Source organism: Syngnathus scovelli, chromosome 7, assembly GCF_024217435.2.
Source record: "Syngnathus scovelli strain Florida chromosome 7, RoL_Ssco_1.2, whole genome shotgun sequence".
Classification (NCBI taxonomy): Eukaryota; Metazoa; Chordata; class Actinopteri; order Syngnathiformes; family Syngnathidae; genus Syngnathus; species Syngnathus scovelli.
Genome location: NC_090853.1, coordinates 8,514,242 through 8,538,460, shown reverse-complemented (window position 1 = coordinate 8,538,460; position 24,219 = coordinate 8,514,242). Strand labels below are relative to the sequence as shown.

At 44.9% G+C, this 24,219-nt stretch overlaps 1 protein-coding gene, 1 long non-coding RNA gene and 8 other non-coding genes across 10 annotated transcripts; 5 read left to right on the top strand and 5 right to left on the bottom strand.

Moving 5' to 3' along the window:
- Nucleotides 1-1,482: 1,482 nt before the first annotated feature.
- On the bottom strand, nucleotides 1,483-19,916 carry LOC125972144 (uncharacterized). Its single transcript, XM_068651352.1, is given in 23 exon segments — nucleotides 1,483-2,452; nucleotides 2,712-2,849; nucleotides 4,356-4,517; nucleotides 4,694-4,815; nucleotides 4,877-4,983; nucleotides 5,707-5,919; nucleotides 5,985-6,107; nucleotides 6,763-6,966; nucleotides 6,968-7,222; nucleotides 7,641-7,777; nucleotides 8,408-8,536; nucleotides 14,623-15,006; nucleotides 15,296-15,481; nucleotides 15,566-15,813; nucleotides 15,893-15,967; nucleotides 16,190-16,280; nucleotides 16,569-16,687; nucleotides 17,115-17,262; nucleotides 17,337-17,533; nucleotides 17,834-17,965; nucleotides 18,047-18,248; nucleotides 18,325-18,553; nucleotides 18,863-19,916. Coding segments are annotated over 23 exon segments (3,963 nt in total). The 5' UTR covers nucleotides 19,099-19,916; the 3' UTR covers nucleotides 1,483-2,326.
- On the top strand, nucleotides 9,784-9,971 carry LOC125972991 (U2 spliceosomal RNA). The gene has a single exon (XR_007482984.1). It is a non-coding gene; the product is annotated as a U2 spliceosomal RNA (small nuclear RNA).
- LOC125972942 (U6 spliceosomal RNA) lies at nucleotides 19,293-19,398 on the bottom strand. Its single transcript, XR_007482968.1, has one exon. It is a non-coding gene; the product is annotated as a U6 spliceosomal RNA (small nuclear RNA).
- Nucleotides 19,917-20,266: 350 nt separating the features above from the next.
- Nucleotides 20,267-20,372, top strand: LOC125972941 (U6 spliceosomal RNA). The gene has a single exon (XR_007482967.1). It is a non-coding gene; the product is annotated as a U6 spliceosomal RNA (small nuclear RNA).
- Nucleotides 20,373-20,644: 272 nt separating this feature from the next.
- Nucleotides 20,645-20,750, top strand: LOC125972934 (U6 spliceosomal RNA). The gene has a single exon (XR_007482961.1). It is a non-coding gene; the product is annotated as a U6 spliceosomal RNA (small nuclear RNA).
- Nucleotides 20,751-21,292: 542 nt separating this feature from the next.
- Nucleotides 21,293-21,398, top strand: LOC125972939 (U6 spliceosomal RNA). The gene has a single exon (XR_007482965.1). It is a non-coding gene; the product is annotated as a U6 spliceosomal RNA (small nuclear RNA).
- A 313-nt stretch (nucleotides 21,399-21,711) lies between these two features.
- LOC125972146 (uncharacterized) lies at nucleotides 21,712-22,958 on the bottom strand. The gene is made up of 2 exons (XR_007482698.1): nucleotides 22,559-22,958; nucleotides 21,712-22,280 (listed from the first exon to the last, which is right to left on the bottom strand). It is a non-coding gene; the product is annotated as an uncharacterized lncRNA (long non-coding RNA).
- Nucleotides 21,779-21,884, bottom strand: LOC125972938 (U6 spliceosomal RNA). Its single transcript, XR_007482964.1, has one exon. It is a non-coding gene; the product is annotated as a U6 spliceosomal RNA (small nuclear RNA).
- Nucleotides 22,959-23,419: 461 nt separating the features above from the next.
- On the top strand, nucleotides 23,420-23,525 carry LOC125972993 (U6 spliceosomal RNA). Its single transcript, XR_007482985.1, has one exon. It is a non-coding gene; the product is annotated as a U6 spliceosomal RNA (small nuclear RNA).
- Nucleotides 23,526-23,931: 406 nt separating this feature from the next.
- Nucleotides 23,932-24,037, bottom strand: LOC125972943 (U6 spliceosomal RNA). The gene has a single exon (XR_007482969.1). It is a non-coding gene; the product is annotated as a U6 spliceosomal RNA (small nuclear RNA).
- Nucleotides 24,038-24,219: the final 182 nt, after the last annotated feature.

The window sequence follows — 24,219 nt, the reverse complement described above, 5'->3', positions numbered from 1 at the left end:
ATCGGGGTACGACAGCACACAAACCTTTTTGTATTGATATGATGTTATCACACAGGAAGCACATTCTAACTTGTGAAACTGATACATGGGATCTTTGGAATGAGATTTTTTTTGTTTCACCTCCACACCAGTCACTCATTAAACATGCCTTCCCACAGAATGTGCAACAATGTGTTAATCATTAGAAGCATGGCAAACCACCCAAAAAATGGCACAGCATATATATGTGCTAAATGGGACATATGCATAAGTGTGGAGGAAAAAAAGAAATGGTGAAATTATTTTTATTTTTTTTACTGTCAGTAATATAGTCGTTTTTGCTGATTTAGCACAATGGCGGAAAAAACCTTAATGGTCAGAGCACAGTAGATATTAACTTAGCAAATGACTTGTTTCAAAACTATACAGGAAATACTAATATTTCGCTTAAATTATATAAATGCAGCACACACGCTCTGAACCAAATGGGTAGCGACAGACCTCAAATATTGCACTTTATCAGTTGAATAAAAGACTAAAAACAATTAGGATAAACACTTCACTAAGATAATTGGTTATACTAATTACAATTAGCAAAAAAAAAAGAATGAAAAGAAAAATTAAACAATGATTTTCCCAACCTTTTGTGCCTTCCCTCCAAAGAGTTAACAGATATCGTTCCGATGCTGCTGCTGTCTCTGTTTTTTCCGCCTCATATAACCACAAAGCCAATCAAGATGTGCATTTATAGTAACAAAGTACTTATACTTTTTAACTGACTGACAACACTTGTATTAGCCCGTGGAAGGCTCGTTAATGCTACACTTTTCATACCTGACTAATGCAAGCAATACAAAGGTCATTTTACGCACTGTGTGTTAAGGAAAGGGGTCAAAATGTGAGCTCTTTGGACTATAGTCTCTTTTGAATATGGGTCAATCCAACCAACCTACTATATCTGAAAAGCAACCAAAAATTATGTTTGAATGAAAACATTTTGTTAGACAGCAACAACCAGCGACCAGGCTAGGCCAGCTACATATACACTATTCATACAATCTGACGTCACCTTTTAAGAATTAAATTGCAGGGAGAATGGAATGTAATATCTGATTGATCATTCCCAAATTTCACAACTTAACACAAATGAAACCTTTTGTAATTTCTCAACAGAATCTTTTTTAGACAGGAAGACAACAAGTTAGACAAACACAAAAACACTCAAAGGACATGACATCAAGAAACGAAAGTATCAGGATCACAAGATAATTTTAAGCATTATTATTTCCAAAGTCTGGCCCGCGGGCCAAACTATACAATATGTATAGTTATACATATTTTCAAGTTAATTTACAATGGTAATGGTTGGAGGAATGTCAGTCCGAGAATGGTCGGCACCTATACATTTTCATCTAAACAAATATGCCCCCCTTTGCAAAAAGTTTGGACACCCCTGATGTACTTGTATCACCATTCTGTATTAAATATAAAATGAAAGTCAAATTCCTTATTGGAGTACCATTTATTAGGTTACGAAACAAAAGACTATTATTTTGGTAAATTTCATATCCAAAAACATGTCTTGAGAAAAAAATATATACAACTGGAGAAAAATACAGCAGTTCAGATAGAATTCATCATTGCATAATCATAATTGCAAAATGTCACAAGTACAGCACTAGTTTGAATAGTAAACAAAATTGGAATGTTGGCACAAGTCTTGCTGTTATTCACAAGATACTGCAAAGCTCAAATAATGCTGAGAGGAAGCCCCTCACAGATCAAGCATAAAAGTTATTGTTTATTTGCTTTTGTGCAAAATGATCCATGCATCAAATTATTGCAGTGTTTCTACTTCCTGGGCCTAAATTTGACACCTCGGTTGGATATCGCATTTTCTTCTTTTAGCAGCCAAGCCATGAATTAAAAATGTCCATCTTGTAGTAGAAAACACGTCATGTAAACAATATGTAAATGTGATATTAGTGGATTGTTATAACTGAAATGATTAAGCAGCTGCAGTTCTAACATCTGGTTGATGTTTGTTTTAAATGCCTTTTCAAAATAATTTACCTTCTCGTGTGCAATTGTTATAGTTGTTGGGTTAGTCACATAATGCGTTAACATTTGTTTTTCATTGTTTTATGGATAAAGAAGATTTGTGATCATATTAATGGAAATGAAGGTGTTTCCCTCTACTTCTGATTCGTCATCCACTAGGCTCGAGTGTGGACTTGAAAATAAACATGGCGTGAGACTTGCGTGTCAGCAGCGCAGACCATGTCAGACCATAATGTGGCTCAGACCAGAGAGCAGGACACTGATGAGGCAGGGAACCTGGGCACTATCAGGGCCCAGTCACATTGGCCCATGGAGGAAAGGAGTCCAGGTGAAACATTGCCCGACCCCAGGTATTGATGGACAGCGTGATGCACAATATGCCGATAATGTTCATGACTATTCCAGTCCTAGCCTGAAAGATGAGAGAACGTTGAACAGAGAGGCATGAATGAATGGACAAATGGGTGGACAGACTGTGGGAGCAAATTAACTTAATTGGTAGGTGTAGATGGCAAAATTGCTGGCCGCACGGACGGATGGGTGGATCTGCTAACAAATGTGGGGTGATAGGTACATAATAGACTCACTGACAGACAGCTAGGAAATTCAACTTACTGGTTAGCTATGCTAGTTCCACATAGGACTAACCGATGTCAATAGACCACACTCACCATGTCCGAAACTTTGAGATATCCATAGGAAAATACGATGGCGTTGGGTGGCGTGGCCACAGGCAACATGAAGGCGAAGGAGGCGCTCAGGGTACAAGGCACCATGACGTACAATGGGTTGATTCCAATGGACTGCGACTGTGGAATCAAACAAGGATCAACTTCAATCCTCCACTCGACGTCAGCTGGTAACCGCCAAAGAAAAAAACTGATCATTTACACAATTTCCTGCAAACTCAGGGCTGACTCATTGCATCTGAAATAGAGAATAAGTGGAACATTGAAAAAAACTTTCAACAGACGGGCGTAATTTAGGAGAATTCCTGCAAACTCAGGGCTGACTCATTGCATCTGAAATAGAGAATAAGTGGAACATTGCTAGCAATAATAGCAGCCTGCAAACATGAGTCTGAAAGCATGACACCTCACAAGGGCAGAATAATTTCTGCTTCTTGGAATACACAGCATAGGTAACAGCCCTTCACTGGAATTGTGGCCACACTGATTTATAGGTTGTGGCCACCAACATATGTTATTGAACCCTTCAAGGACTGTTCTTATTGCATGTGGGAAGACATAATCTTTACTTGAAAGGATTCAACAGCAAATTAAACAATGAAGGGGTTTGCCAAAGGTATAATGAAACAATGCGAAGGGATTTATTTTAATTGAAGCCCCAAAGATAGTTTATGTTAACAACTTTAAATTTGGCAAGCATGTATGTACTGAACAGAACAAAGTCTTGACAAGCCATCCCCGAATCAGCTGGAATAAGCAAAGGAAAAAATCGTTCAGTATCATTTCGGCCATTCTCATTCAAAGAAAATCTCGTGTTCCTCATATTGACACCAAATTTGTGTTCTAGACGGATAGTTGATGTAAAATGACAAGGTATTGTTTTTCCACCATTACAATTGGGAGGTGCATGGTGGTGAGATTTGATTTCTCACCATAAAATAGGAAACTCTAATAAGTCAACTCCACAAGGTCAAAGCTTGACCAAACGGCTTGAATATGATAATCACATCCCCTTAGAAGATTCATAATGAGCCCGTACTAGCAAAGATATCTATCTTCAATAACTCTGAACACTTCAAACTTGCATTGAGTCCTCTGTGTGGTAAATTTTTACTTATCATAGTAAATTTTTACTTATCATAGCTTATGCAAGAGGAACTCACAAGCTATAACTTTGTCCCACCCCAGTCACTTTCAGTTGCTTGTAGCTGAGGAGATTTTTTCTTTTACTCGTCTTCACCCTAACTAAATATCTCCATTTAACCGGTACCATGTTTCGCAACCCGACTCACTGGCGCTCATTCGTAGTCCCCGACCAAGGTACACAGTAATGCTATTCTTCAGCCCGTGGCGGGGTGGGCTGCATTGCAAGGCCCAGGATTTGAAATGGCGTGTTGGCAGGTTATGAATGGGAGGAGGGGCCCCTGGGGAATTGGACTTAACACATTCAGCTTGAATGAGCAACTACACGGGTAACAAAACAGGCAAACTGCCACTCTGGGGGTAGGGGGGGGGGGGTTGAATGCTGGGCTGCCATTGAGGGAAATTGACTGAAAAGAATCACTTCACCTCGCTGAACCAAACATCAAATGATGTTGTCTTTGAAATTGTTATTCTATTGCTTACCAATGATGCTAAGATGGGCAGGAAGAGTGTCGCAGTGGCCACATTGCTGGCGCACTCTGTGAAAGTTGCAATCAGGAGGCACAAGATAATGGCGATTGCCCATGGTGGGATGCCTTTCAAGGGACTCATTTGATCTCCCAACCACCTGGAAAGTCCCGATACCTGTAAACAATTCATGAACTAATCATACATTCAAGGTATCAGAGATTGAAGGACATGTTAAAAGTTGTCCTATAAAAACAGATTGACAGTACAGTAAGACTAGCACTAGCATCCGTGCTCAAGATTCAGACTTTTCCTAGGAGCAACTAGTAGTCTCGTGTCTGTCCTCCACCTACCTCACTCCCTTTGGCCAGTGCAAAGCCTCCTCCAAGGAGCAGCACAATTCCCCATGGTAATTTCTTCTGGGTCACCTTCCAGCTGAGCAGACGTGAAGAGGAGCTGGACGTCTGATCGGATGCTACAGAGTGAAATTGTCAGTGTTGTGTCATTCCACGGCGACAACGTTTCGATGGACCAACCTATGTCGATACTGTTGGTCTTCCATGAGCAGAAACGTGGAGGTCTTGATGGCAGGACAAAGAGGAGGATGGCAATGAAGATAGCCACAGTGGCATCTGTGACGTACCTGAGTGGAAGGTGATGTTGTCATACGACGTGGACTTCAAGATATAAAGGGCCCTACTTTCGTGAACAGGCGCATGTGTTCTCACTATAAAAACTGGCACTGCTTCATTTTTGTGACATGGCAAGTTCAGTTTATCATTTGGGTTTGGCAGACTGCTGTGCCTCATTAGGTATTCCAGTGCACTGTGAGCTTTTTCTAGGGCATGCCCCTGGCACAGCTAAAAATTCAGCGACATAGTAGTATTGACAAAAACAGGCTAAACCAGGTCTAAATTGTGGTGTGGATGGTTGTTCCTAGCTATGGCTAACTTTACATCATACACAAATGGAGATCTTCTTGGCACATCTTCACAAACGTACTGATCTCCTGCATGGATTTGACTAAGTCCGTTATGCTTCTACAATGTAGACTGCATCGCTTTCTTGTGCTGACTTTAAAGGGAATAAGAGGATCCCCTTCGATTGGCCGGCAAATGTCGGCTTTGTTGTCCCACAATGGCTCAAACGCCCATTTCTAACTATGATTGTCTATGAAAATACCTAAAGAAAGAAAGTTAGACTGAACTTTGCATTCGGGAATATAGAGACCGGTCTGCTAATTTGAAAAACACAAGCAGCAAGTCTTCTTCTGAAAATGCGACGGCACTTGCATCACTGTGCAGGTGAGCTGTCTATTAAAATAGAGCCCAGTGTGTTATTAGGGTGAGAAAAAAACGTTTCGTACTCTGCTTTGGAGTTGAAGATGTTAGTGGCCCAGCCGTGCATAAAGCCAGGGTCCCTGGAGAACCACAGGATCACTAGCAGAACGAAGAGACCCAGGACGCTGCACTCGCCAAAGGACATAGGCCCCAGACGACGATGCTGCCCCTGGATCACTTGGTAGGCGGCCACTTCCTTCTCCGTCTTTTCAGTGCCACAGCCCCAAGTCTTCTTGAAGCTGGAAATGAAAGTCCCTCTATGTTCAGTGCCCAACCTCTGCCATGTGGTTTCTCAGTCACTCACTTGAATCCGATGAAGACAAACTGTAGCCACAACCACGCCATCACCAGCATGAGCATCATGTTGGGGAAGGCGAATCCGAACCAGGAGGCGAAATTGATCACGTCACCATTTTCAGGAAATAGTCTGAAAGACAACAATATGAAGGCTAACTTAGTTTTACAGTTGAAAACGACGTCTCAGAGTTCACATTCCATTCGGTTGTGTAATGATTAATCAATGCCATTTTATATTCTTGCCAAAAATATTACTTCCCACTTTGCTAAAATTGTACAAATATTACTAAGCATAACTTGACTTTTTTTTTTTTACTTGTGTGGTTACATGCAACATTTGAATAGTCTTTAATCCCCACTTGGTTGTTCAATATTATTAATACATACGTGTGAATATTGCTGCTGTGACAATTTAATTTTGCAGACAGAATGACCGATGGATGGCTTGGTGGCCTTCATTTCTCATAGAGGCCAGCTAGATGGCCTCCAATAACGTCATCCTCTGATTGGCTGGTTAGATCAAGCCAAGTTTCATGTATCATAAATAGCAACTCTACTGAGTAGGTTTTAAAAATTATGTTTTTAGAGAAATTATTCCAAACTGCTATATAGTGGTTTTGAATGACTCCAAACTGCTATGTAGTGTTTTTGTATAACAGTGACAGTTTCTATAGTTGCAACATGATAGTAGAGGTATGAGGGGATGGATTGGGTCTCCATTGAAGGCCCAGGAGTGAAACTGCACAAAGGGCCACTGCCATTCACCAATCAATCCCAATACCCACTGGCTCATTTGTCCGTTGAGCACCAAGTTAGGACCAGTCCCCGTCAACGTGGCGGTGCCACCGATGCTGGCGGCGTAGCAGACGCAAAGGGTCATCCCTTTGCACATCTTCCGTCTTTCCGCTGCCTCCTTTTGTCGAGTCGCCTCAACGGAGGTGTCCAAGAAAGTCACCACCACAGGACCTTCAAACAAGAGACCAGAGTCTGAGAGGAGCAAGCGAAAAACACAGTACCGAAGAGTTCAGCATCCACACACCTGTGACATCTGTCTGTTTCTCCTGGTTGCCGTTCACTTCTGACGTCTGAACCTCCTCTGAGCTCAGGATGGTAGGCATCTGTGCCTCGCTGTTATTGAGCTCCTCTAGGACGGCTTGAACGATGGGCACCATCATGGCTGTGGTGGCCGTGTTGCTGATCCACATGGACAAGAAGGCCGTCACACCCATGAAGCCCAGCATCAGCCTGCCGACAAGGGTCAAAATACCATCTGTGTGTTAGAGCAGTTGTTCTTAAACAAAGGTCCTCAAATCCTCCAATAGTACCACCTCCCTGTCTTTTAGAATAAAAGCATCTTTCAGTTTTCTTTCAAGCCGTATATGGAAATAAAGTTTTATTTTTTATATCCACTTGCTATAAAATATGACTTGTTCAAAAAAAATTAATACTACAATATTACTTGAAACTTGTTTTCAAAAAATCATTAAAACTTTCATTCTTATGGCATTTAGGGCACATGGTAGTCATGATGAGATGTTGTTGGAAAATAAAATCTCAGTTGACCCAAATAGTTTGAAAAGCCCTGATTTCGAGGAATTGTCGCGAATGAATCATCAGCTAGGAAAAAAAGAAACTTGGAAACACGACGACAGATGCAACTCACAGCGCTGGTCGTACACCAACGAGCAGGAGCACCCTCAGGGCGATTCGCTTATGCAGGTTCCAGTGCTCCACGGCCACGGCCACCATCAGACCGCCCACAAACAACATGTTGGTGTCCTTCAGGTACTGCATGCACACCTGAGAAACAGCGGCTTTTAAAAAAATATATTTTGACATTTTTGTCTTCAAAATAATCCCCCCCCCAAATTTTTACATTTCATATGAAATGTGACTAAACCCCATGATACCACCGTGAGTTGATATCCCCCCCATTTTCTGGATAATTAAAATACTTGCACACCATAATCTCAACTCTATTTTTTTTTTTGCTGTCTTCAATCTCCTCTAATAAAATGTACTGCGGTAACAGCATGAGGTCAGAGCATGTGCCACAAAATACATATTTCAAATTCAAACCACAAACTTCAAGCTGTCCCCTTCACTGTCATTCTGAGTCTGACACACTTTCCCGCATTCTCTGCACTCCCTGAAAGAATTTTTACATCCAGCTCTGTTGTCGTGGCTATCTTCAAAACGAAGACCCTCTTGCACTTGGAAAAGTGTGTTAAAAAAAAATTACACTGAGCCACTTCAGGTGAGAAGCTCCAGCAAGACAAAGAACATGCAGGAGAAACCTCAGCCAGGAACTGTCAGAGGCATTCTCACCTCTTCACACCCTGAACAAAGCAAACACCGTTGGATCCACACTGAAGGGGAAAACTCACCATTTGGGTATGTGACAAAGTTAAAAAGGTACTTTTCACTCACATTCTTGGACTCCATGACGCCAAAGAGCGGGAAGAGGAGCGCCGGAAGAAGGGCCGTCACCGCCAGTGGGAGAACCTCAGTACACCAGTACACCGCCATGAGGATGATCACATAGGCACATGCTGCTTCCTGTCAAAACACTTCAGCATTTACTATCATGGCTCTTACATAATTAACCAATACTATGATTCAAAGGGCGCCGATGGCTTTTATCAGGACTTCAGATTACTCATTTTGTTGATGATTAGTTATCAGACTATCTCCTAGGCCAGAACACTTGTTCACATTGTTCATGTACGCACAAGAAGCTCGTGATTTTAAGTCTTATCATAACAAGAGTGTTAGTGCGTGCGTGCGTCACCGTTGTCACAGCGTGGACGCAGAGGGGTTCCCACGCTGGAGAAGACCCCTCATGTTAAAATCACAGCTTATTATACCGAGTCCCGTTCTCACGAATTTCGTGTGTATATAGTGCATGAGCAACAGGTGCAAGTCAAACATATTCGAATGGAGTCGAGGAGAAACGTTGAGGACTGTTGCGTCATTTTAGTATCCCGTGTTCGAAATGAATCAGTAAGGGAATGATGAAAATAATCATAATAATAATAATAGTGTATAATATCTTACCGAAGTGCCGATGACGAGCGGCAAAGGCAGCAGAAGGAACGGAGTCGCATAGAGAATAAACTCGTTCTTGAGCGACAACAGACGCTTGAGCAGAGCCATCCTGAATAAATCCACAAATAGTAAAGTGGCCGTCTCTTTTTACTGCGTGCGTGGAGATGCAATGACGGAGTAAGGAGGGAGATACTAGTCCCATGCGAATGAAAGAGACCGGGGGGGTGCGGTGCGCATAATAGAAAGGAGGCGGTGCAAAGTTGTGCAGACAGGGCTAAAAAAGAAAAGACTGTGTATGTATGTATGTATGTATGTATGTATGTATGTATGTATGTATGTATGTATGTATGTATGTATGTATGTATGTATGTATGTATGTATGTATGTATGTATGTATGTATGTATGTATGTATGTATGTATGTATATTGATGAATATAATTATAAGAATTAAAATGAATCATAATCATAAGTTTTGTACCAACAACAGATTGTTATTGCAAATGAGTATTTTTGTCAGCTGTTTAATAAACTATTCTCGCGCAGAGATAAGTTTATCGCCGCATTCTATTTCTATTTGAACCACGTGAGTAAAAACATAAACACAGGAGTAATTGACAAACATTTGTTCGATGTGCAAATTGAAAACAACATCAATCCATTATCATTCAAAACTCTATTGAGTTGTTGCTTGACATTTAGCTGATGGGAACTAACTTAACCTTGTCTATGGAAATCCTCACCTTTGATTATTCCGTTTATTGCTCCTCGGCCTTTTGCTTAGATCAAAGGTAGTATCTTGTCTTATCAGTATAAAATTTGATACGTCCTCTATCTGGGGACCATATTAAATTGATTATTGGACCAGGGAAGTTGAGTGGGTGCTTGCGCTGTCCACTCCACGCATCAACCTAGTACTGCAGTCCCTCCAGGAACGGCACACCTCACAAATGGGAAATAGGGAACATCTATCAACATATAGATTTATGGTCGTTATATATTACATATTCACCTATGGTTGAGAATAATCGAATTCCTTGCACATTTTCCCACTCAAGTTGTGTAATTGGCATTAAAGTCCTGCAGGAGGCAGTAGTATTTCAGGTACTACGACACATCCAATAACGCTCATGAGTAACCAGAAGTGTTGTTTGCATATGACCTTCGACAGAAGTAGATATTAGACATTACATTATTTAGTCAAGTTAATTGTCTCTTTTTATCTCTGTCGTAGAATTGGCGTACGAATAACTGTCATTGTTTAATTTTTGTCCGTTTGTATTTTATGAATTAGGCACATCAATTCATCGGTTTTCATCCATCTCAGCCATTTGCTGCTTGCTTTTGATTTAAAATGTCCATGTAATCACAGCTCACCTTACGAATGTCACGTGAACAAACTGAGAAAACGTCATTTTCAGTCAAATCTATAAATTTAGGGTATAATTTACAGTAACATTTCATCTACTTGCTTACTAATCTCGCAAGTGTGCAAAATGTGATGGTTACCTGCAAATTCCTGCCAGCCTGATTTACTAACAAAACATAGTTGGTTAATTCAGTGTAATTTAATGCAACATGTTCCATGGTTGTGCATGCATGTATCTGTTTTGGCTCCTGCTGACAGGAATGATTGCTAACATTGATAACACGTAAGGCTGATGATACCTTAAAGGAGACACATCATATTTTTTACTCCGTTCACTTTTATCCATTTTCTGTTACGTATTTTCATCTATTGTGTCAGTCTTTGGGGTGGCACTACCAAACAAGGTAATGGGTGCGGCCAAACGGTTTCACAAATCCGCCACCTTTATTACTCAAGAGAGCCTTTTGGATATCATTTTGAGTAGTTGTATCAGATGAATTGCATCACAAGTCCATCCATCCATCCATCTTCTTCCGCTTATCCGGGGTCGGGTCGCGGGGGCAACAGCTTCAGGAGGGACTCCCAGACTTCCCTCTCCCCAGCCACTTCATCCAGCTCATCCCGGGGGATCCCAAGGCGTTCCCAGGCCAGCTGAGAGACATAGTCTCTCCAGCGCGTCCTGGGTCGTCCCCGGGGTCTCCTACCGGTGGGACATGCCCGGAACACCTCCCCAGGGAGGCGTCCAGGAGGCATCCTGATAAGATGCCCGAGCCACCTCATCTGGCTCCTCTCAACGTGGAGGAGTAGCGACTCTACTCCGAGTCTCTCCCGGATGACCGAGCTTCTCACCCTATCTCTAAGGGAGAGCCCGGACATCCTGCGGAGAAAACTCATTTCGGCCGCTTGTATCCGAGATCTCGTTCTTTCGGTCACGACCCATAGCTCGTGACCATAGGTGAGGGTAGGAGCGTAAATCGACCGGTAAATTGAGAGCTTTGCCTTTTGGCTCAGCTCTCTCTTCACCACAACGGACCGGTACAGGGTCCGCATTACTGCCGACGCTGCACCGATCCGCCTGTCGATCTCACGCTCCATCCTCCCCTCACTCGTGAACAAGACTCCAAGATACTTGAACTCCTCCACTTGGGGCAGGATCTCATCCCCGATCCGGAGAGGGCATTCCACCCTTTTCCGATCGAGGACCATGGACTCGGATTTGGAGGTGCTGACCCTCATCCCGACCGCTTCACACTCGGCTGCGAACCGTTCCAGCGAGAGCTGGAGATCACGGCCTGAAGAAGCCAACAGCACCACGTCATCTGCAAAAAGCAGAGACGCGATGCTGAGGTCCCCAAACCGGACCCCCTCAACGCCTCGGCTGCGCCTAGAAATTCTGTCCATAAAAATTATGAACAGAATCGGTGACAAAGGGCAGCCTTGGCGGAGTCCAACCCTCACTGGGAACGAATCCGACTTACTGCCGGAAATGCGGACCAGACTCTGGCATCGGTGATACAGGGACCGAACCGCCCTTATCAGTTGGCTCGGCACCCCGTACTCCCGAAGCACCCTCCACAGAACCTCCCGAGGGACACGGTCGAACGCCTTCTCCAAGTCCACAAAACACATGTGGACTGGTTGGGCAAACTCCCATGCACCCTCGAGGATCCTGCCGAGGGTGTAGAGCTGGTCCACTGTTCCACGGCCAGGACGAAAGCCACACTGCTCCTCCTGAATCCGAGGTTCGACCTCCCGACGGACCCTCCTCTCCAGCACCCCTGAATAGACCTTACCAGGGAGGCTGAGGAGCGTGATTCCCCTGTAATTGGAACACACCCTCCGGTCCCCCTTCTTAAAGAGGGGAACCACCACCCCAGTCTGCCAATCCAGAGGCACTGTCCCCGATGTCCACGCAACGTTGTAGAGGCGTGTCAGCCATGACAGCCCCACAACATCCAGAGCCTTTAAGAACTCCGGGCGGATCTCATCCACCCCCGGGGCCTTGCCACCGAGGAGTTTTTTAACTACCTCAGTGACTTCGACCCCAGAGATTGGAGAATCCGCCTCAGAGTCTCTAGGCCCTGCTTCCTCAATGGAAGGCGTGTAGGTGGAATTGAGGAGGTCTTCGAAGTATTCTCCCCACCGACTCACGACGTCCCGAGTCGAGGTCAGCAGCACGCCATCCCCACTGTAAACAGTGTTGACGTTGCACTGCTTCCCCCTCCTGAGACGCCGGATGGTGGACCAGAATTTCCTCGAAGCCGTCCGAAAGTCATTCTCCATGGCCTCACCGAACTCCTCCCACGCCCGGGTTTTTGCCTCAGCAACCGCCGAAGCCGCGTTCCGCTTGGCCATCCGGTACCTGTCAGCTGCCTCCGGAGTCCCGCAGGCCAAAACGGCCCGATAGGACTCCTTCTTCAGCTTGACGGCATCCCTTACCGCCGGTGTCCACCAGCGGGTTCGGGGGTTGCCGCCACGACAGGCACCAACGACCTTACGGCCACAGCTCCGATCGGCCGCCTCAACAATGGAGGCGCGGAACATGGTCCACTCAGACTCAATGTCCCCCGCCTCCCCCGGGACGTGGGAAAAGCTCTGCCGGAGGTGGGAGTTGAAGCTCTTCCTGACAGGAGATTCTGCCAGACGTTCCCAGCAGACCCTCACAGAGCGTTTGGGTCTGCCAGGTCGGACCGGCATCTTCCCCCACCATCGGAGCCAACCCACCACCAGGTGGTGATCAGTTGACAGCTCCGCCCCTCTCTTCACCCGAGTGTCCAAAACATGCGGCCGCAAATCCGATGACACGACTACAAAGTCAATCATCGAACTGCGGCCTAGGGTGTCCTGGTGCCAAGTGCACACATGGACACCCTTATGTTTGAACATGGTGTTCATTATTGAAAATCCGTGTCGAGCACAGAAGTCCAACAATAGAACACCGCTCGGGTTCAGATCAGGGGGGCCGTTCCTCCCAATCACGCCCTTCCAGGTCTCACTGTCATTGCCCACGTGAGCATTGAAGTCACCCAGTAGAACGATAGAGTCCCCAGAAGGAGCGCTCTCCAGCACTTCCTCCAGGGACCCCAAGAAGGGTGGGTACTCTGAGCTGCTGTTTGGTGCATAGACACAAACAACAGTCAGGACCCGTCCCCCCACCCGAAGGCGGAGGGAGGCTACCCTCTCGTTCACCGGGGTGAACCCCAATGTGCAGGCGCCCAGCCGGGGGGCAATAAGTATACCCACACCTGCTCGACGCCTCTCACCGTGGGCAACTCCAGAGTGGAAGAGAGTCCAGCCCCTCTCGAGAGGGCTTGTACCGGAACCCAAACTGTGTGTGGAGGCTAGTCCGACTATATCTAGTCGGAATCTTTCTGCCTCGCACACCAGCTCGGGCTCCTTTCCAGCCAGAGAGGTGACATTCCATGTCCCAAGAGCCAGCTTCTGCAGCCGGGGATCAGACCGCCAAGGTCCCCGCCTTTGGCTGCCGCCCAGCTCACATTGCACCCGACCCCTTCGGCCCCTCCCACAGGTGGTGAGCCCGTGGGAAGGGGGACCCACGTTTCCATTTCGGGCTATGCCCGGCCGGGCCCCATGGGCGAAGGCCCGGCCACCAGACGCTCGCCTTCGAGCCCCGCCTCCAGGTGCATCACAAGTGTTGTTTTATTTTTAAATATGAGGGGGTTTATTTTGTTACGTGTTATGTACGGGCAAGTCTTCAACTGTTCACATCTTTTTATCAATCAAAATGTTTGCGACGCAAGTAAACGCTACCTCCGATAAAAAAAACTACAAATATGTCTTGTGGCCTGGAGGGAGCGGGGTGTGAAGTATCTCATTTGCATTTAAAGAGCGCACCAAAATGGCTTGCTCTGAGCAGCTCCGCAGAACATGAAGAGAAGTAAAGAGGGGCCTGTGATGCTATACAGGCGAGGAATTCAGACAAAAGCTTTGCTGTTTCACTTTATATAGACCACAACTGAATGAGTAAAATGTAAAAAGTTAGGATTTGTAAGCATGATATTTCTACTTTAACTAATGTGCATAGCCTTGCTGATTTTAGATTGTGTAGTTAGGACTTAGCATGTGATGCTGTTACCTACATGACATGTTATCCACAGCATTCGCTATAGTTTGGCTATGGCTAGGTATAAGTAAACCACATTGTTATCTATATTTAGACTATAGGTGTGCTAGAATTGTATGCTGCGTGTGACATCATCACGGGAATACCAGGAGGTGCTGCTGTATCCATCTCAGGTATTTGTTGACGCGAGTGTAGACGCCATACACCCTCCGGCTGCCGCATTCCTCAGGACCAGCCCACGACACCAGGCCATACACGGCCCACTGCCGGGTGACGGGGTCCTCAGCCACAAAGGCGCCCCCGCTGTCGCCCAGGCAGGTGTCGCGGCCACCCTCGTAGAAGCCAGCGCAGAACATGTTGTCGCTGACGTTGTAGCTTCCCGTGCGGGCTGCGTAACTGGCGCGACATTCGTCCTGCGGGACCACCGGCAGACGAACAAACTGCAGCAGGTCGGAGGTAACGTCAGGGTGCGAAACCCCCCACCCAGCGACTACGCCTAGAGAGTGGGGTGGGGGAGAGGTGGCGTCATCCTGTCGAACGTAGAGGTCACAAATGTGAAAGTCGGAAAACATGGAATTGCACGTATTGGAATGGTAAGGTCAATTTCTTTGTGTTTGTTGTATACAGATGACATTTGGGGTATCAGATTAAAAGATGAGACAATATGAAATGAACATCTAAGCATTCATTCATTTCATGGTAGCATCTTGATTTGTTAATTAAACAACCCAGAACAGGGTACTTTTTGTCATTTTCAACCTTCATTAAATTAACTTGAAGCAAACAATATTTCATTTTTGGTGGCGCTACTTTGCTTACCTGTGGTGGCGGCGGCAGGCAGACGGGATGGACATCGTGGTTCAGCTCCACCTTGACACTCAGTTTCAGCAAGGCGATGTCATTGTCAAAGTCACTGGGTCGGAAGTCGGGATGGACCAGCACCTGAGACACGGAAAGGACGGCCGATGCCTGCTTGTCCCGCACGTCCACTGCACCCGCCACCACCTGGGAGACAACACAGGTGCTGTCACGTATGTTTTTTTTTTCAAAGCATGAATGATCAAATCAAATACTGTTGTCTGCCATCACCTTGATGTGTTCGGGGGCCACGGGGACCACCTGGGCGTCGCGGCGGCGAGAGCGCACAACATGGGCAGCAGTCAGGATCCACGCGTCCGACAACAGGGCACCCGAGCCGAACCAGCGCTCCGACGGGACGCGACTGGTGTCCTCTACGCTCAGCAGAACCTGCCAAGGGAAGTTCCCCAGCTCTGCAGCGCGACCGCCGACTATGCGCTTCACCTGGACGGCCAGCGGACGTGACGGGCGGCCACACGCTGGCGGGTAACATAACATGAGACCAGTAAAACGACATGACGTGTCAAAAAAGCAACTGGGTGGTTCGTCATCGCTCACCCGGCACACAGGATGGAAGCTCCACCCCTGCTGCACTGTTAACAATCAGATTGTTTCGGCCGCATCCAAACTCATCTGACACAGGTCGGACAAACCAAAAATTATCACGAGAGTCACATTTGCAAATGACATCTGACACAGTCTGCAACAAACCCAATTATTTTAAAGGTAAGAGGCACCAAATGAGCTTTAAAGGCACCAAACACCAAAAGTGACATCAGACAGAACAAACATAAAACACAGATGATAACAAACAAAAATGATCGAACCAAAAATATCAAACAGAGCAACTCTTACTTTTACTTTGACAGACAGGAAGTGTGGTATCCCAGGTGCCATCTTCCTGACAGAACATCTCAAAGTCTCCATCCACGCGTTCACCATCCTGCTGTAGAAAAACAAACACTTAAAGGTATTATAGAGGATCTTATTTAGAAGTTATTGTGTAATGCCTTTAATTATACTTTATTGTCGTGTGTGCTACTTCTGTTATGCCAATGATCACAGCAAAGAATTCCAATGGTTTTTAATGTCAAGTTGTGGCAGTTTAGCTGCACCCATGCTAATGCTAGCACAGGGTAAGAGGAGACAAGAGATACACTATGGAAGCCAAGCTGAGTCAGGTGTATCACAATCATGAAACAATCATGGCTAGAGGCGGGAAGAGGAAGTGAACCTTGATTATCATGAAGCCTGGCGAACATGAGACCCGGACGCGGTCCCCAGCCAAGTACTCGAGCTGGAACGGGCTCACCGTAACGTTGGCTGGATGCACTGGAGATGCACATTGACTTCCTGTCTTGAGGGAATAAACGCAAGGCAGGAGTTGTCAAAAAAAAGAGGATTTGGTCAAGTGGACGCTTGTGTGTTGCAGACGTTTCAAATTTCTTTAATTCATTTTCACTTTAAGTGGGTGAGTGAGGGTGAAGAATAGAAAACATGAGTGTGTGTGTGTGTGTGTGTGTGTGTGTGTGTGTGTGTGTGTAACTGTGAAAAAGTGTGTGTGTAAGAGAGAACATGATTTTAAAATCCCATAAGCCAGGTGAGCTGTGTTTCCTAAAGGGGGGGGGGGGGGGGGGGGGCTAAAAGAGCAAAATCCTTTATGTCAACATCGAAGATCATCTCCGACCACAAAGAAAAGTGCACTTGACAAAATTCCATCACCTGGACGACTTACACACATTAGCTTAGCATGCTTGCTCTGAGCGTGGGTGCGACCTACCCTCTGAGGTGTACGTCATCCTCCATCCCACATTTTCTCCTGAGTGGTCGCTGTGAAACAAGATAATAACGACGTTGGTGTCGGTCTGGATCACACCAGGAGACTGACCACCGCAAAACGGCCCAAACTCTTTAGGCGCTGCTCGGATCTGAAACGCACACATTCACTCTTGGCATGTGTGTGTGTGTGTGCATGCGTAACACTGTGTGTGTGTGTGTGTACCTTAATGTAGTCATAGGGACAGAGGGCTTCTGGGTGATCCTCCACATCAAACATATCATCAAAGTGGAGGCGAAGCTTGAGTCCCGGTGCCACCCGGATGATATAAGAGCACTCAGTTCTTTTTGGGTATGGTGACGGAAAATTGGGGCTGCTCAGGGAACCCACACGCTCAGAAAACACTAGGTCACTACACTCAACTGCACACATACACAAAATAGGAATACACACTTCATCAATCAACTGTGCATGCCTGTGTGAGTCGAAAAATTCAGTACATGTAAATATTTACAAGTATTCCGCCAGCACTATCAGTCACACAGCGGCCTCACACACACACACATGTAATTGTTTTATCTGTTGTGTAGCGAGAAGGTTAAAAGGTTGTTTGCATGTTTAAACATTAAGGACATTTTGGACCAACAAGTCAGCCTTTCACAAGCATTCAGTGATGGGGAGAAATTACTTCAGTGTGTGTGTTCGGATGTGCGTGCTGTGACCTGTGCACGTGCGTTTGTCAGGGTGCAACAGGTAACCGTGGCGACAGGAGCAGTAGAAGCCGCCCACATAGTTGTGACACAGGTGGTCGCAGGCGACGTCTTCATCCACACCCTCCGCGCACTCGTCCACATCTCCAAACAAAAAGTTACATTTATAAAATTAAAGTCAAACCGTGAGGCCGACGCGTAGAGGCGTTGTGCAGATGAACGCACCAATTGCACTGTAGTGCGCTTGGAAGCCAGAGAAGTTTTGCGGGTTGGAGAAGTCGGATGAGAAGACGATGCTGACAACGTTGCCAGGAGTGCTGAGCGGTTCGGGACCCGGTACGCTCTCCGGATCCAGAGACTCACTGCCACAGAATATGCCCAGGATGGAAGCCCCGCCCCCTTCCAAGGCCCTGCCACCAGCCTCCACCTGTGCATGTGCACACAAGATCACGTGCCACCGTTTGCTCTTCAAGTTTGTGTTTGTTCGTATGCGTATATCCTACCCTGACGTAGTCGCACTGGCACAAGTCAGAAGGTTCCAGGTCAAAATGGCTGAAGTCCAGTTGGACACGGAAACCGTCGGGAACACGGATTTCCCAGCGATGGCACGTGTCGTCGGGATATGTGGCTGGGAAGTGTGGTGACTGGAAGCTTCCAAAGGGTTGAGTCAGCGACACCACATACTCAGCATCCGCCAGGCCCAGCAGTACGCACGAGAACAAATACACTGACCTACATGCACACCCACAATCATGCATGTGCATGTATGCGCGCACAAAAGCATGCAAAACATGGACACACGCACTCAAAAACACATCAAGACATGCACAAAAACACTCAAATGGGCACAAGTCTCACATACATGAAAAGGTGGTTACTTCCATTCACACACAAAAATGTATGATGTGCAGACTAGTTTAAGAAGTTAACATTTACCAATGGATGAATAGATCCATGAATGAGTGAAAATATCAATCGGTCACACTTTTTTATCCCGTCACACTAAGTCAATCAATAGTCAAATATATGAGCGATACTGACCTCATGGTGCGTGTCTCGCCGTTCATTAGTGTGCATGTGCGTGACAGGCAATGAAGTCTATCCTGGAAAGTGACGTCTGGAACAGCGTGGCACGGTGTGCTTGGAGACGAGAGGTCCGGGCGGTGGGACGTAGTTGGAAGAGCGTCATCGGTATCTCCAAAAGTCATTGAAACATTGTCCTTTGCATGCCTGCCACCTTGTGGCTGCATTGGATACGTTTCAAGAGGGTGATTCATAGTGGTTCAAACATTCTCCTGCACACGGTTGCCACCTGTGGCGTTAATCCCACCCAAAACTCCAATCCGGGTAAATACTGCAACGCTCAATACATCCACTAGAGAGCAGCATACTCATTCCCTTTGGCGGTTTGGTGTCCATTAAACGATGAAGATTATTCTTGGATTTCTTTTTCCCGTTTATGGTAAAATAACAAAATGAGGAACGCTTCACGAATTTGCGTGTCATCCTTGCGCAGGGGCCATGCTAATCTTCTCTGTATCGTTCCAATTTTAGTATATGCGAAGCCGAAGCGACGCAATTGACTCTTGCAACGGTCCAGTATATGAAGGGTACATTAAGCAACCCTTTTTACAGTTAAGGTGTCACACTGACCCATACGGACAAGTGAGTGATTGCAGAACGCAGAAAGGTATCTCACAGGATATCGCTCCTCGACAGGCGCAAATTTGATTCGAGTTAAATGTAGTGACCAACGTAATATGATTACAGTGGTGTTGCTGCCTTGGACATCGATGATGATAAGAGGAACGTTAGCACTGCAGAAGGAAGGGCCCTAAATAGTAAATATACTCAAAACTGATGCAAAACACCGCTAGCATGTTAAACTCACACTGAGCTTTAAACCAAAAGCAATTTATTTTCCCACTGCACTTGAATGCATCAAGCATTTATTGGATGCGCTCTTGTCAGCCGTGATCTTAATCAACTTGTATGCTTGTAAACTTCAATGATTGTACATATTGTAAAATGTGTAAATTATTTAGATCGTACTGTTGCTACAGTTGTCCCTCCCCCTAACTCGAACACTGCTGTCGCTGCAAGAATGTATGAAAAGCACCCTCCCACACACACTGGCTGCATATCCCATTGGGTGGAAAGGAGGCGAGGCTTTTGGCTGCACCAATGGCATTGAATACATTTACATTTCACGCAGCCAATCAAATTGCGTAGCAACAGCTGATCTTTTCTATGTATAGTTTTCTGTAAAATTCTGCTTACACGCAATCGCGCAATGATCAGTACATCGTTTGAGTAACATCCATCCACACTCATGTAGATATTTTAAAGCCAAATAGGTGTCCGTATGGGTCAGTGTGACACCTGAACTGTAAAAAGGGTTGCTTAGTGTACCCTTCATATACTGGACCGTCGCATGGACCATTTGCGTCGCTTCGGCTTCGCATATACTAAAATTGGAACGATACAGAGAAGATTAGCATGGCCCCTGCGCAAGGATGACACGCAAATTCGTGAAGCGTTCCTCATTTTGTTATTATACAATAAACGGGAAAAAATACCCAAGAATAATGTTTATCGTTTAGTGGACACCAAAATCCCCAAACCGCCAAACGGAATTTTCCGTGAAATTCTGCTTCCACACAATCGCGCAATGATCAGCACATCGTCTGAGTACTATCCATCTATATTCATGCGTATATTTTGCAGTCAAATAGGTGTCCGTATGGGTCAGTGTGACACCTGAACTGTAAGAAGTGTTGCTTAGCGTACGCTTCATATACTGGACTGTCGCGTAGACCAATTGCGTCGCTTCGGCTTCGCATATACTAAAATTGGAACGATACAGAGAAGATTAGCATGGCCCCTGCGCAAGGATGACACGCAAATTCGTGAAGCGTTCCTCATTTTATTCAACTTTAACTTTAAAACTCATTTTTGTCGCGGGCCACATTGTTGTCATAGTTTTCCTCGGAGGGCCATTATGACTGCCAACGTCTTTTATATACATACAGTATAGGCTATACAACAAACATGAATAATTACTTTTGAAATTAGGGACTACTGTTTAAATAGTTTAAAAAGATGAATAGTAATAAAAATTGCTAGCTATATCTCTGTTTTTAAAAAGTGAAGACAATTTGTAATTATAGTAATGACACAAAGTTGATGCAAAATTTGTCTTTGCAGGCCACATAAAACTATGTGGCGGGCCGTATCTGGTCCCCGGGCCTTGAGTTGGACACATTGTCGTTGAGTGGACACCAAAATCCACAAACCGCCAAACGGAATCACCATGCTGCTCTCTAGTGGATGTATTGAACATTGCAGTATTTACCCGGATTAGAGGTTAGGAGTCCGTATGGGTCAGTGAGACACCTGAATTGACACCTGAACTGTAAAACGGGTTGCTTTGCGTACCCTTCATATACTGGACTGTCGCATGTACCAATTGCGTCGCTTCGGCTTCGCATATACTAAAATTGGAACGATACAGAGAAGATTAGCATGGCCCCTGCGCAAGGATGACACGCAAATTCGTGAAGCGTTCCTCATTTTGTTTAATTAACTACAAACGGGAAAAAGATACCCAAGAATAATCTTTATTGTTTCGTGGAAAACAAAAATTCAAGACATGGATCTTTTTTACTGGTGCACAAAATGAGCCGTGCATGAACATCACCTTAAAAAATGAACACATAATTGGCAGTCAAAAAATTACTCCACAATGGCAGCTGCACGTTTCCCAAAAGTACTTTTAGACATTTATTGAAAAGGACAACCAACCAAACACATCAAAACAAAATGTTAACATGTACCATGAAATAAAGTCAGTTCAGTCAGTGAATATCTTGATTTAGTCATCAAAAGTATTTTAATTACTAAAGCGAGGCTAGATTAAAATCTAGGATTTATTTTTCCCGTTTGTGGTAAATTAAACAAAATGAGGAACGCTTCACGAATTTGCGTGTCATCCTTGCGCAGGGGCCATGCTAATCTTCTCTGTATCGTTCCAATTTTAGTATATGCGAAGCCGAAGCGACGCAATTGGTGCATGCGACGGTCCAGTATATGAAGGGTACCCAAAGCAACACTTCTTACAGGTCAGGTGTCAACTGACCCATACGGCCACCTATTTGGCTGCAAAATATCTGCATGAGTGTAGATGAAAGGTACTCAAACGATATGATCATTACGCAATCTTAAAAAGAATTTCACAGAAAACTATACACAGAAAAGCCCGGTTGGTGCAACACAATCTGATTGGCTGCTTGAAGATTATGTAAATACGTTTAATGCCATTGGTTCAGACAAAAGCCTCGCCTACTTTTCACCCAATGGGGTATGCAGTCAGCGTGTGTGGGAGGGCGCTCCTCGTACATTCTTGCAGCGACAGCAGTGTCGGAGTTTGGGGGAAGAGCAATTGCAGCAACAGTACGATCTAAAAAATGAACACTTTTTACAATAGACGTGGATGGAACATAGATACCTAAAAAAATCATTGCCTTTGAAATGTCCTTTAAACCAGTAGTCCCCAACCTTTATTGCGCCACGGATCGGTTACGTGTCAGAAATATTTTCGTGGACCGGGCTTTATATAAATAAATAATACATTTATATAAATAAATAACACATTTATAATAAATATATAAATACGATGAAATAAAATGATACGACTGGCACAAAAACAAGTATAAACGACACAAAAATAAAACTTACCATTACGTTGAATTAGTGGGAGTACTGAGTTTAAAACGAGCCGGTCCCATCTAGGCGTAATCGGAGACAATGACACCCGAAGTGGTTAAGATTTGTCTTTTAATGCAGAATGCTTGGTCTCCATGTGCCGAAGCAGTTTTGAAGGCTTCGTTGCCTTGTTAGCTAGCCTGTCGCCACTTATGCAGAGTGGGCTTGGCGCGTCATTCACCTGTGGCAATAAATCCATATTTAAAGTAGAACTCCAGAAATGTTCTTTTAAATGCAGCTTGTCTTTTCTTAGAAGTCGTAGCCTCTTCTTCCGTCTCCTCATTGGGCTTTTTTCCCTTTCCGAAGAAGCTTTTCAAACATCTCTGTTTCTCGCTAATTTTTGCTTGCTTCGCGGGCTCGACTAAGGTGACATGTCACGTGACGGAGACGAGCGTCTTGACCTGACCTGACGGATGTAATTGGGAGAGAATCGCCAATTTTAAAAAATATTTTTCAAAATAAATTCTTACTCATTTTTGCTAGCTTTGCGGGCTTGACTGGTGAAACATGTCACGTGACTGGGACGAGCGTCTTGACCTGAATTAATTGACCGTCGATGAATTTTTTTTTTTTTTTTTTTCCTGTGCGGCTTGGCGGCCCGGGTGACCCACGGACCGGTACCAGTCCGCGGCCTGGTGGTTGGGGACCACTGGTTTAGCGGACACCAAAATCCACTAACTGCCAAACGGAATGACCATGTTGTTTTCGAGTGGATGTATTGAGCGTTGCAGTATTTACCCGGATTAGAGGTTAGGTATCCTGAATTGTCACCTGAACTGTAAAATGGGTTGCTTTGTGTACTCTTCATATACTGGACTGTCGCATGAATCAATTGCGTCGCTTCGGCTTCGCATATACTAAAATTGGAACGATACAGAGAAGATTAGCATGGCCCCTGCGCAAGGATGACACGCAAATTCGTGAAGCGTTCCTCATTTTTTTATTTACTATAAACGGTAAAAAGATAACCAAGTATAATCTATATTGTTTCATGGAAACCAAAAATTCAAGACATGGATGTTTTTTTATTGGTGCACAAAATGAGCCGTGCATACATCACTTTGTTCAAAGAACAAAATCAACATATAATTGTCAGTCAAAAAATTACTCCACAATGGCAGCTCCCCGTTTCCCCAAAGTACTTTTAGCCATTTATTGAAAAGGACAACCAAACAAACACATCAATACAAAATGTTAACGTTAGTACCGTGAAATAGTCAGTTAACTAAATTTAGTCAGTGAATATATTCATTTAGTAATCAAATGAATTTTAATTGCTAAAGCGAGGCTAGATTAAAGGCTAGATTAAATATAGGGATTCTTTTTCCCGTTTGTAGGTAATTAAACAAAATGAGGAACGCTTCACGAATTTGCGTGTCGTCCTTGCGCAGGGGCCATGCTAATCTTCTCTGTATCGTTCCAATTTTAGTATATGCGAAGCCGAAGCGACGCAATTGGTACTTGAGACAGTCCAGTATATGAAGGGTACGCTACGCAACACTTCTTACAGTTCAGGTGTCACACTGACCCATACGGACACCTATTTGACTGCAAAATATACGCATGAATGCAGATGGATGGTACTCAGACGATGTGCTGATCATTGCGCGATTGTGTGGAAGCAGAATTTCACA